This window comes from Nicotiana tabacum, chromosome 4 (genome assembly GCF_000715075.1).
Source record: "Nicotiana tabacum cultivar K326 chromosome 4, ASM71507v2, whole genome shotgun sequence".
Taxonomy (NCBI): Eukaryota; Viridiplantae; Streptophyta; class Magnoliopsida; order Solanales; family Solanaceae; genus Nicotiana; species Nicotiana tabacum.
Window position 1 is genome coordinate 32,744,382 of NC_134083.1, and position 10,699 is coordinate 32,755,080.

A 10,699-nucleotide genomic window follows, 5' to 3' on the forward strand; every position below is an offset into this window, starting at 1 on the left:
TCTCTCCTGAGATTAGAATCCTATTGATTCAATTTCATGATTCAAGAGTCTAGAGAAGAACTACAAAAAGAGGGAGAAAGAAAAAAAAAGGACAAAAAAGAGAACAAAGAAAGGAAAAACACAGGTAGAGATAGCAGAAGTTTGTGATACCATTCCTTTTGTGCAATAATAAGAGGTTCCATGTTAATGACTCATCAATTCTTGGAAAACTTAGATAGTAGTTATGAACCATGCAATAATCTCTCTGTAAAAGAACCTGCACAGTAATTTATCTGTTGAAAACATTGAATGAAAAGACATATTCATTGTGGTTCCATATTAATTTATCTGGATTGGGTATTAGGGTGAGTACTTTCTTATCTTAGGTTGTGGACATAAGAGGTTTGGTGGAGCTGCACACTTTAAGCTCTCAGTGAGGTGAGGCCTACAGGATTTACAGACAACAAAACTACGTAAATGTCAATAAGAACGACTCATCCTCGCTTATAAAAGCAAGAAAAGTTGAGGTTTCTTTAGGCCAATATATGTATGATTCACAGAAACAGGGCTACAACTATCATCGTAACATCACACTGCAGGGACTAAAGAGTTTTGGTGCAGAAAAAGCTCATTTCTCAGTTGAAATTTACAAGAAAACACACTCATTCTTATAGGTTCTCAAAACTTACAAAACATGGGTGCGAACATAAGAAGATTTTACAATAGGTAGGTATCACTGCAAAAGATGTCAATAGAATGACCAGGTTGGATTTTCTCAAACCAACCTAATTTATCCATGAGCCTCTTAACGAAATGGCCTGCTACATAACCAACACCTGAGGCCATACTTGCAGCTATACCATAGAATAGGACAGTCTTGACGTATTTACTGAACTTGTTTGCTCCTCGAGTATAAGCCTTTGCAGTAGCAAGCATGATAATGCACAGAGAAGAAGCGATTGCAACTGCTATAAGCTTGCAGTCTTTGTTATCACTCTTAAGATATGTGAAGCCATATACTACTGGTGGAACAAGGCCAAAGGTAAAATATGATATCAGGGCAACAGTTGCATGAAGTAGGAAATGCTCTTTTTGGCCAAGTAGCTCTTGGTATTGATCGCTTTGATTACTTAAATTGGAACCTACTCCGGTAAAATTAATTTTCAAGTCCATCAACTGCAAGCTTACATGTGATTCAAGAAAAGGATTAAGATGCAAGAACTGATGCAGAAGGAGAAAGGATGGCAAAAGACAGTTACCAACTGTAGAGTTGAACTAGAATTGAGGAATACTCACATTCTGACAAATGATAAAAACTCCACCTATCCAATTTGCCACTCCAATAGTTAGGATCTTCACTGCAGTATCAACAAAACTCTATAAGCCATATCATATTCTGTCAAGATTTTAGGAGAGCTAAAATTTAATACCCTTGATCTAGGATAATGCTTCTAATTATTAAAGTCAAAAGATAATCCTTTTGATATTTTATATCTCTCACAGAAATATCTCCAAGATTACCATTAGACTAACCAACCAAACGAGCAGAGATTGAAGAATTAAACACAAAGTTCTCAAAGACTTACGTGTATCAGCGTCGGAAGCAGCTGCGGAGAAAATCACAACTAAGCTTGTAATTGACTCTATTAAACCTCCATATACTAGGCTTTTTACGATCTCCATTGATTTTCGTTCACTTTAACTAGAAGTACTGGATTTTGTATCACGCTGGAATTCACAGATTTGAAGGAAGATCTATAAATTATTTGTGCAATTTTGATCAAATATACTAAAGGAACCTCCAATGATTGTATTACTGTATGCATCTAGATTTCAGTCAACAGAAAGAAAAGAAACAACAAAATCAAGAAAATATTGTACAAATTAACACCACCTGGCTTAGTCACTTTGCCTTTATCTGTGAATAATTTGATATGCTACCTTCGCTTCCCAAATAACCAATGCAGATCAAAGCATCCTTCTGATCAGTTTTATAGTATCACATAAAGTACAAAAATCCACATCAAGTACTGAAGAACAAAGAAAATATCTACTATCTTTAAAACCATTGCTTCTTTCAAATGGTTCAGCTGTAATTAAATCAGTTATTAAACAACTTCACTAGTCACACGAGAAAGTGGTTACATGTTTAAAACAACTTACATACTGAGTGTAGAAGGACGATTTAAAAGCGCAGAAAGCATATGATTGAGAGCCTGAATCTGAAACATGCATACAGGAAACAAGAGATATTGAACATATGTGGAAATTTGTTAGATACACAGCCACTGATTGGTTGTTCATTTAAATAGGATTAATTTATATATACTTTAATTTACCCTAAACTTGCACGAGAAATCCTTTTTACACGGATTTTCTTTGCAGGTACTTACACACTTTAATTTGTAAAAAGTGGAATTATTACCCCCTAAAACGGCTATCAAGCTTAGAGAACAACAAAGTCAAGCACGTGAAAGGTAAAAAACTTGTATATGAGATCCTATTTGAATGCCACGTGTCCGACAAATTGTTTGTCACCCCCATTTTTCACCAGATTGAAGAGAGACATGGTGTGGGGTTCACCCATGACGACAATTATGAATGTCTTGAGGAACAAAGCCAAATGGGTTGTTGATACAGTTTCTCTTTAATACCTTTTTAAAATCTTTATAAGTACTTTTATTTGAGATTTTATAGAATCAGAGCTTTGATCTTGCCTCAAACTTTGTTAAAGGGTTTGATCATTTGGACCCAATGAGATCTATTTTGCTGATCTCTTTCCACCGACTAGCTCTCGAATTTCTGATGAACATTCAGTCATAGCAGCCACTTTATTCTGAATTTCAACCTTTAAAACTTAAAATAAGCATTCTCATAATGATTAATTCTTTATACTATTGTTATTTGCATTCTCGTGTGACTATTGTGGGGTAAGCTTTTGATTATTTGAAGTTTTGAACAGTAGAAACCATTATCTGGATTATTGAACCGTATGAAAGATTCAGATGATGTAACGCCTGGAGCTGACTTCACAAGTGTTCCGGACTCTTAATTAGCATTCATCGATTTGGTTCTCATTTTCTTTTACACTCATTTTCCCTGAGAGTAAGTTATTTGTTGCTTCCTCTTTGGAGCAATCATTAAGCATTCAATGAGATAGTGGGAAGAAGAGAGGAACAAAATTTCCTGCACGTTTTAGCTGAGGGATGCACATGTACATATAATACAGAAAAGTAACTAAGTAAACAGTCTTATTTTTGTAACGTTGTAGTGTTCTATGTATTCTTCTATTGATACAAGTGGTATATAGCAGGTGGGAAAAGTCATTGAAAATAACTTTGTTATCGTGAAGCGCTTTGAACCTTTTAGAATGTTAGTCGTAGTGATGCATAAGAAAAGGACCACTTGGATCATTCTTAATCTCTATAGTAATGCATCTACTCAGAAGCAAACTTACAAGGAGGAACCATGCAAATCTTTGATAGATTTTGCCGGCCTTCTATATTTTTAACACTTTCTCCTTCTGTCGTCAATTCTTGTTAGATCATCTGTTTTTTTTTTGTTATGATTGAGTCTGCTCTATATTGACCATGTCTTTGCAGAATCAGCCAACCGGCCTTTTTAGCTTTAGCTACCTTATTCATACTTTTTTAGCAAAAATGCTAATTACCCATCATTTCATCTCTAATTCTCTACATATTGAAGAAGTAGATGCTAAAAGAGATTTCACCTTCTTTAGTCCCTTCCACCAGAAATGATTCCAGTTACAAGATGGGTAATCTTGAGCATATTCTTTCACGTGTTGCTAGTACTGGCAAATTCAGAGACTTTCGAAGTGAGGCAAGCATTGGTCAAGTTCATGAACGAGATTTCTCTTGGAAACATCTCAAAAGATGTAAACTTTGGATGGAATTTATCATCTGATCCCTGTACCAACAAATGGGAGGGGATAACTTGTGATTCAGGTATGCAACATGTGCAACATATCGTTCTTGATCAGAAGAATCTCACTGGAATTCTTGATGCTGCTTCTGTCTGTGAGGCTACTTCCCTTGCTGTACTAAGCTTGAATGAGAACAAAATTATTGGCATTTTAACACAAGAAATATCAAACTGCAGGCGTCTCACACACTTGTATCTGCGTAGGAACAAATTAACAAGCAATTTACCAAGCTCTCTTTCGCGATTAAATAATTTGAAAAGGTTTGTTGTTTCAGACAATGCCTTCTCAGGGCAGCTACCTGATATGTCAAGAATATCAGGGTTGCTAACTTTTTTGGCAGAAAGAAACCAGCTAACAGGGCAAATACCAAAATTTGATTTTTCCAATCTTGTAGATTTCAATGTCTCCTACAATAATTTAACTGGTCCAGTTCCTGATGTCAAGGACCATTTTGATTCCAACAGTTTTTTGGGTAATCCTGGATTATGTGGAGTGCCATTGTCAAACACATGTCCACCATAGCCATCGCCACCTCCTCCTTCAGTTGCTAAGAAGAAAAAATTATCATACCTTATCTATCTTGGCTATGCTATTCTTGGACTGATTATAATATTTCTACTTGCATTAAAGCTTTTTAAGTGCATTAGGAGGAAAAAGAGCAAGAGTACTGCTCTAAAGGATCAGAACAAGAACACTAGCTCTGGTGAGTCAAAGGCTCCTGGAAACAGGTCAGAATATTCAATAACATCTCCAGAAAACTCAATGTTCTCAGCATCTTTTGAAATCCTTTCAAGTCCTATGGCTAACAAATTGAGATTCGAGGATTTGCTTCGAGCTCCTGCTGAACTGATCGGGAAAGGAAGACATGGAAGTGTTTACAAGGTAGAAGCTGATGGAGGAGTAACATTGGTAGTAAAGAGGATAAGGGGATGGAATATTTCAAAAGATGATTTCAAGAAGAGGATGCATAGAATACATCAAATGAAGCATCCTCATATGTTACCCCTTATTGCCTTCTACAGTTCCAAGCAAGAGAAGCTAACAGTTTACAAGTACCAGCAGAATGGCAGTCTCTTCAAGCATCTCCATTGTAAGTTTATTATTTGTGCCAAACTTCTTTTCCCTTCTAATAAATCAATTCTCACTTGGACTCAAATCAAAGCCCAACAAGAGTAATAGGCCACCCCTACAAGACATATCTGGAATTGGTTACAGTAAAGGAATATGTTAAATGTAGAACTATAGTTCACTCTCCAGATTCAGGGTCCAGCTAAGTCAAAATCTCAAGTCAACCACAATTTGATAAATAACAAAATGCTTATAAGCCAAAATCATTGAAATGCCATACAGAAAAAAAAACTTACAACATTTCAGCTTAATTATAAATACTTTTGGTTTGATCAAAGTTGTTACTTTTTATCTTTTGTAATCCGCTAAATACCCTTCCAAAAACAAAACCCTTAACTCCCTCTCCGTTCCTTCTCCGTTATATGTCCTTCTACTTGTAAATATACTTTTTATTTTATATACAGCTTAACTGCATTTTAGTCATTTAAACAAAAATGCATATTAATACTTCTTACCAAATATATCTATCTGTTTATTATCAGTGTTAGGACTTTTATCCAGATACATAATTATTTATTTATAAAAATTAGTTTCAGCACTCCATGCTTATCTAATACTTTCAACCAAAAAGCCAAACAAGCGCTAATTATTTGTTTAAGTCGTGAGATATGGTCATGTTTACATTGGAATCTAAATTCTGAACCTAGATCATACAATAATGTCAGCGCATCAGCTTTTTTCCTATATAAAAAATAATGTGGTAACAAGTTTGTACATCATACATAGAAAATGAATATGGAATGGTAAAGTTACTGCATAACTGTCCATTTCAGCATCTCAGGGCAACCAAATTTTCGACTGGGCAAGCAGATTAGGAATTGCAGCCACTGTAGCTAAGGCCTTAGCTTTCATGCATGAAGGCCTTCAGAATGATGATATTCCTCATGGAAACTTGAAATCCACCAACATTTTGCTGAACGAAAACATGGAAGCCTGTATCAGCGAGTATGGTCTAATGGTCAACAATGAACACCAGTCATTTGTTGCTCAAAGTGATAACAACATCAGAGAAGATGATTCGGTCACAATTAGTGCACGTAACGCTTTCAAGATGGATGTTTATAGTTTTGGAGTGATTCTTCTTGAATTGCTCACAGGTAAGCCTGTTCAGGCTAGTGGAAATGATTTGGCTAGGTGGGTAAATTCAGTGGTTAGAGAGGAATGGAGTGGTGAAGTTTTCGACAAGGCGCTCATTGCAGATGCTGCAAATGAAGAAGGAATGATCAATCTGTTGCAAGTAGCTATCAAATGCATAAATCCATCACCAGATTCAAGGCCAAACATGAAGGAAGTTGCTTTAATCATCAATTCTGTTAAGGAAGACGATGAGAAATCCTTGTCCATATTCAGCAGTGAGGTCTGATTAATATTCACATGGACTGGTATATTGTTAAGAACAAAGATTCTTTTGATTTTTTGTGTTTAATCAGGGTGACAGGAGACGATTTGTTGAGTTGATAAATGATTGGGTCAATGAGTTTAATGTGGAATGTCTTTGTCCAATAGAAGCATACTGTCGTTTGCCTTAACTGTAATCAGAATGGTTTATGGACTTGCAGTACTATATTGGTTTACATTCTCCTCTTCTTTTGCCGTTTCCTTTAACTGTACACAAATATATGGCTAATCATATAGGTTTTAGGTGTCTCTTTTAGTAAGGATATAGGTGTTAGGTGTCTAATTTTGAAAGTAGTATAGTCTCTTTTGCCTCAAGAGTCGTCAGGATGGACTATGGGCTTATATAATATCAAGGGTTTAAATACTTAATTTTAAAAATACAAAGGATTGATCCACAACCACAAGTGTCATATTATAAGGGTGTTTAAAGTAATTTAATTTTAAAAAAATCACGGTGACAGCTAATGACTAACTATCACTTCAATAAAACTGATTATTTTACACAATTGTCAATTATAGTTTCTTAATCCAAAATGAAATTGGAGGTTATTAGCATCGGAAACTCTCATCATTTGTTGTAGAATGCATTTTAAATGAAGATTTATCAAATTCTAGAAGAACTTCAATTCATGGAGTTTATGTCTTTTCAAAGCTTGAAAAACTTGTGGCTTTCTATAGCACGTCACTTCCAAAATCAAACTCCAACAACACTAGATATTTACATACTATAATCTTTAACAGGTCTCCCTAGGAGGTGTGTGTATCCATTCTTGAAATGCAGAAAGCTAGCTAGTTCGATCCTGTAGTTAGTTGAAGTTGTGTTCTTTTTTTTTTTTCCAGATCAACAAAATTCTTCTAGTTACCTCCCCCCCCCCCCCTCTTTCCCCAAAGAAAAAAGGCTTTTAACAGGTCTTCTGTAAAGGTACAAGTTATATTTATGTGTTAAATGTGAATCACTAACTATACACAGAATCTAGCTAGATTGTGAGTAAATATTTCCACAACTACTCAGCTCATAAGTCACAGTATTTAGTGAACTGCTTCTTCTAGTTCTAGATAACCTAATGATCTTAGAATATTTCCAGTAAAACTCAATTTTACCTAACTAGACCTTAAAATGGTTCTTGAACGATCATCCATCTTGACCAAGAAACATCACTAGATTTTTCTATTGGGCAAGTAGAACGAAATGAAGAAGCAGATAAAGTTTTCCAACTACTTTGTCGGTCGGGCTGTAATAAACATCACTTTTGATTAAGTACCACTTGCCCAACATTATTAGTTAAAATTAAAATCAACTTCTTCAATGATTTTGTTGCTTAACAAAGATGGCAAAGCGTGCGGGAACCACCAAAAAATAAACACCTCACTGTATAATTTCTTGTCCATACCATGCGCTTCTTTGTCATCATATATAGTTCCAAAGAGTCAATTCAGGTTAAGGATGATTATAGTAATGTATAAGTTCACTCGATACAAATCCAAATTAGTCGGTTAGTCAATTTCGAATACCAGAAAATTAAACAAAAAAGATTATTATCTATTGAGAAGAAAAGAAAAGGAGAAATTGAGTCTAAAATGAAGGAATCTTTACCAATTACCAACCTATCTTTTCTGACCTTTTTCTTTTTTGGATCCCTCTATCACGGGACCATCATTGAGAAGGGATGCCAAAATGCATAATTAAGGCCAAAGTTTATATGGTAAGTAGACCTACCAGGATGAGTATAAAACTGCCTTGACAAGAAGGCAATGGAGAAGAAAATAATGTGCATCACTGGAATAATACATGAACACAAGCAAAGTGGTGGACCAATTAATTATGCCATGTATTCTTTGTGGGGCTGACTAATATTTATCAAACTAGAAGATGGAAAAAGCAATGTGAATTGGAGATTTCATAATCATTAAGTGCAATGATTTGTCACATTTGACTACCCTAGTTGTTAATTAGAAAGCTAGTTTTTGTTCCAAGGCTGCGTGATGAATGCAACTTCAAATAGTATAAAATAAAAGTAGTAGAAACATTAATTAGTTCCTTAAAAAACGCAAAGAAAGTGATATAAATGAACTAAGTATTATGTGCTGTTTCAATTAAGCCACAGAGGACAATGTTGTCCAGGGAATAAGATAATTGCATCTAAAAATACACAAAAAGGACAGCAGTCAGTGACAAAGACACATGTGGCAATCCTTGAAAAAGTCAGTTTATGTCATAAACTGAATTCATAATCTGGGAAGCATTGTCATCAGGCCTTGTCTTTCTCATAGAAACCTAACCTACCCTTCTTTAGTAACTTTGCTTTTCCTTTTTTCTTGTTCTGTTTTGCCCACATCTAAGCACAGTGTTGACAAGCAACTTATCAATAGGGAGCAAATCACTTATTTTGGTGATATTTCTATAGCCATATCTTTTACCTATCAAATCCAACATACATAAGTCCATCCATACACTGTATTGTTCTCTTCTGCAGGGTAGAGGTAGGTCAACTGCTACTTCTAGATTTTTATTCCTTCTGTTAATCTTTGTTTGCTGCCTCTATTTTTGGTTAATTCTGGACATTTTTTGTCTATTTCATACTCTCTTTACCTCTAGTCCTCTTAAAGGCAGTTTTCATTTTACATATTCTTCTATTCAAATAAAGCAAGTTTCTTGGATGTTCTGAAAATGGCATGTCAGTAGTAGTATAATGATGTTATTTTGAAAACTTTTTAAGCTTTTGTGCTCTACTTCCTCTCCACTTTTCACTTACCAGAGTTAGAAGTCAGGATTCTGAAAGATTTACTAGCAAATTTTAAAAACAAAATTGTCACCCATGAGTAGAATCAGCCCAATTTTCCTGTTGGTAATAGTAGTTATTGCTGTTTTATTCTTCGTCTTTGGTCTTCTTCATCTTCTGATTAGGTATTGTTTAAAGATGCCTTCTTTTTCATCAATTTCTCAGTCCAATAGATTCCCAGAATCAACTAGTTCCCAAGTTCTCCAAAGGCAGCTTCAACAGCTCTTTCGGCAACATGATTCTGGTTTAGACCAATCTATCATTGACACTTTGCCTGTGTTTTTGTATAAGGATATTATGGGGTTGAAGGAGCCATTTGATTGTGCTGTTTGTTTATGTGAATTTTCAGAACATGACAAACTCAGATTGCTCCCTTTGTGTAGCCATGCTTTTCACATCCATTGTATAGACACATGGCTCCTATCAAACTCAACTTGTCCTTTATGTAGAGGTGTAATTACTTCTGGAATTTCTATTGGAAACCCCTTGTTTAGCTCTAATTATGAGTCAAGAGAACAGTGGAATTTCCATTTGGAAGATGGAATTAGAAACAGTCAAAAGTCAGGAGTACTCATGCAAGAAAATGTTGGAGAAATGAGAGTTTTCTCAGTTAGATTAGGTAAGTACAAAAGTGTAAATGAAGGGAATGAAAATTATGAAGACAAAAGTCAAGGGGAAATTAGTAGCAGCAATTTGAATGCAAGGAGATGTTTTTCAATGGGTTCATTTCAATATGTGGTTGATGATTCAGAATTGCAGATAGCTTTGCCCAATGTGAAGATTCTCAAAGCGAAGTGTGAGAACAACAATTTTGGGGCTACTACAGAAGGAAAAAAGATCAGTGCTAGGACTAAAGGAGAGAGCTTCTCTGTTTCAAAGATTTGGCTTTGGTCTAAGAAAGGCAATTCCTCAAGTTCTTCAGAAACAAATGTTGGTGGACTATCTCTTAATCTTGATATTCCCATTACAAACAGAACTCAGTTTGTGTAACCATATAGTGCAAAAAAATTATTGGTTTAACATAGAGTTGAGATACAAATCAACGCCTACATACTCTTCTATTCCTTTTTTTTAAATTTGTTTTATTGGATTAACTTATACTACTACAATTGTAGCTACAGATATGTACTTGGGAATAATATGGATGATGCATTAATTTCCAACGTTTTTGTGGAAAGCTATATGCATGTGTGTTCTAATTTCTACCATATATGTGAAGATGGTGGGACATATATTATTAATTGACATAGCAGCTTGACAGCTTCTAGGATATATTGGATAAGAAGTCAAAGATATATAATATAAAGCGCGACTTAGGACCCGTTTGTTCATGAGGTTTTTTTTTTCAAAAATGTGTTTGTCCATGAAATTTTGCAAGTTTTTGAAAATTTTTCGAAAATGAGATATTCAAATTTTCAGAAAACTTTTTTCCCTACTCACAAAACTGCAACATTTTTTCTAGTGAAATGCA

The 10,699-nt window shown here is 35.0% G+C and overlaps 3 protein-coding genes across 11 annotated transcripts; 2 read left to right on the forward strand and 1 right to left on the reverse strand.

Moving 5' to 3' along the window:
* Positions 1–496: 496 nt before the first annotated feature.
* LOC107817848 (membrane protein of ER body-like protein) lies at positions 497–2,389 on the reverse strand. 9 transcript variants are annotated; one of them, XR_012708356.1, is made up of 5 exons: positions 2,143–2,389; positions 1,874–1,960; positions 1,566–1,707; positions 1,276–1,337; positions 497–1,162 (listed from the first exon to the last, which is right to left on the reverse strand). XR_012708356.1 is itself a non-coding variant. In XM_075251143.1 (5 exons), the coding sequence occupies exons 3-5, from the start codon at positions 1,660–1,662 to the stop codon at positions 697–699; spliced, it is 618 nt and encodes a 205-aa protein (XP_075107244.1). In that variant the 5' UTR covers positions 1,663–1,707; positions 1,871–1,960; positions 2,147–2,384; the 3' UTR covers positions 498–696. The 9 variants fall into 9 exon arrangements, 8 of the variants coding, with proteins under 8 accessions (XP_075107244.1, XP_075107245.1, XP_075107240.1 ...); XM_075251143.1 differs by having other exon boundaries at positions 498–1,155; positions 1,871–1,960; positions 2,147–2,384; XM_075251144.1 differs by having other exon boundaries at positions 498–1,155; positions 1,871–1,920; positions 2,143–2,384.
* Positions 2,390–3,733: 1,344 nt separating this feature from the next.
* Positions 3,734–6,673, forward strand: LOC107817846 (putative inactive receptor kinase At2g26730). Its single transcript, XM_075250751.1, has 3 exons — positions 3,734–4,360; positions 4,445–5,012; positions 5,824–6,673. The coding sequence occupies exons 1-3, from the start codon at positions 3,734–3,736 to the stop codon at positions 6,411–6,413; spliced, it is 1,785 nt and encodes a 594-aa protein (XP_075106852.1). The 3' UTR covers positions 6,414–6,673.
* Positions 6,674–8,882: 2,209 nt separating this feature from the next.
* On the forward strand, positions 8,883–10,391 carry LOC107817847 (RING-H2 finger protein ATL46-like). Its single transcript, XM_016643736.2, has one exon. It carries the CDS (start codon positions 9,265–9,267, stop codon positions 10,216–10,218), a length of 954 nt encoding a protein of 317 aa, XP_016499222.1. The 5' UTR covers positions 8,883–9,264; the 3' UTR covers positions 10,219–10,391.
* The last annotated feature ends 308 nt before the right edge of the window (positions 10,392–10,699 follow it).

Coding starts and splice junctions, on each gene's coding strand:
- LOC107817848 (XM_075251143.1), bottom strand. CDS start 1,662: ATGGAGATCGTAAAAAGCCTAGTATATGGAGGTTTAATAGAGTCAATT. Junction 1,338..1,565: donor TGCTTCCGACGCTGATACAC/GTAAGTCTTTGA, acceptor TTGATACTGCAG/TGAAGATCCTAACTATTGGA. Junction 1,156..1,275: donor TTTTTATCATTTGTCAGAAT/GTGAGTATTCCT, acceptor GTAAGCTTGCAG/TTGATGGACTTGAAAATTAA.
- LOC107817846 (XM_075250751.1), top strand. CDS start 3,734: ATGATTCCAGTTACAAGATGGGTAATCTTGAGCATATTCTTTCACGTG. Junction 4,361..4,444: donor TAACTGGTCCAGTTCCTGAT/GTCAAGGACCAT, acceptor TGTCCACCATAG/CCATCGCCACCTCCTCCTTC. Junction 5,013..5,823: donor TCTCTTCAAGCATCTCCATT/GTAAGTTTATTA, acceptor TGTCCATTTCAG/CATCTCAGGGCAACCAAATT.
- LOC107817847 (XM_016643736.2), top strand. CDS start 9,265: ATGAGTAGAATCAGCCCAATTTTCCTGTTGGTAATAGTAGTTATTGCT.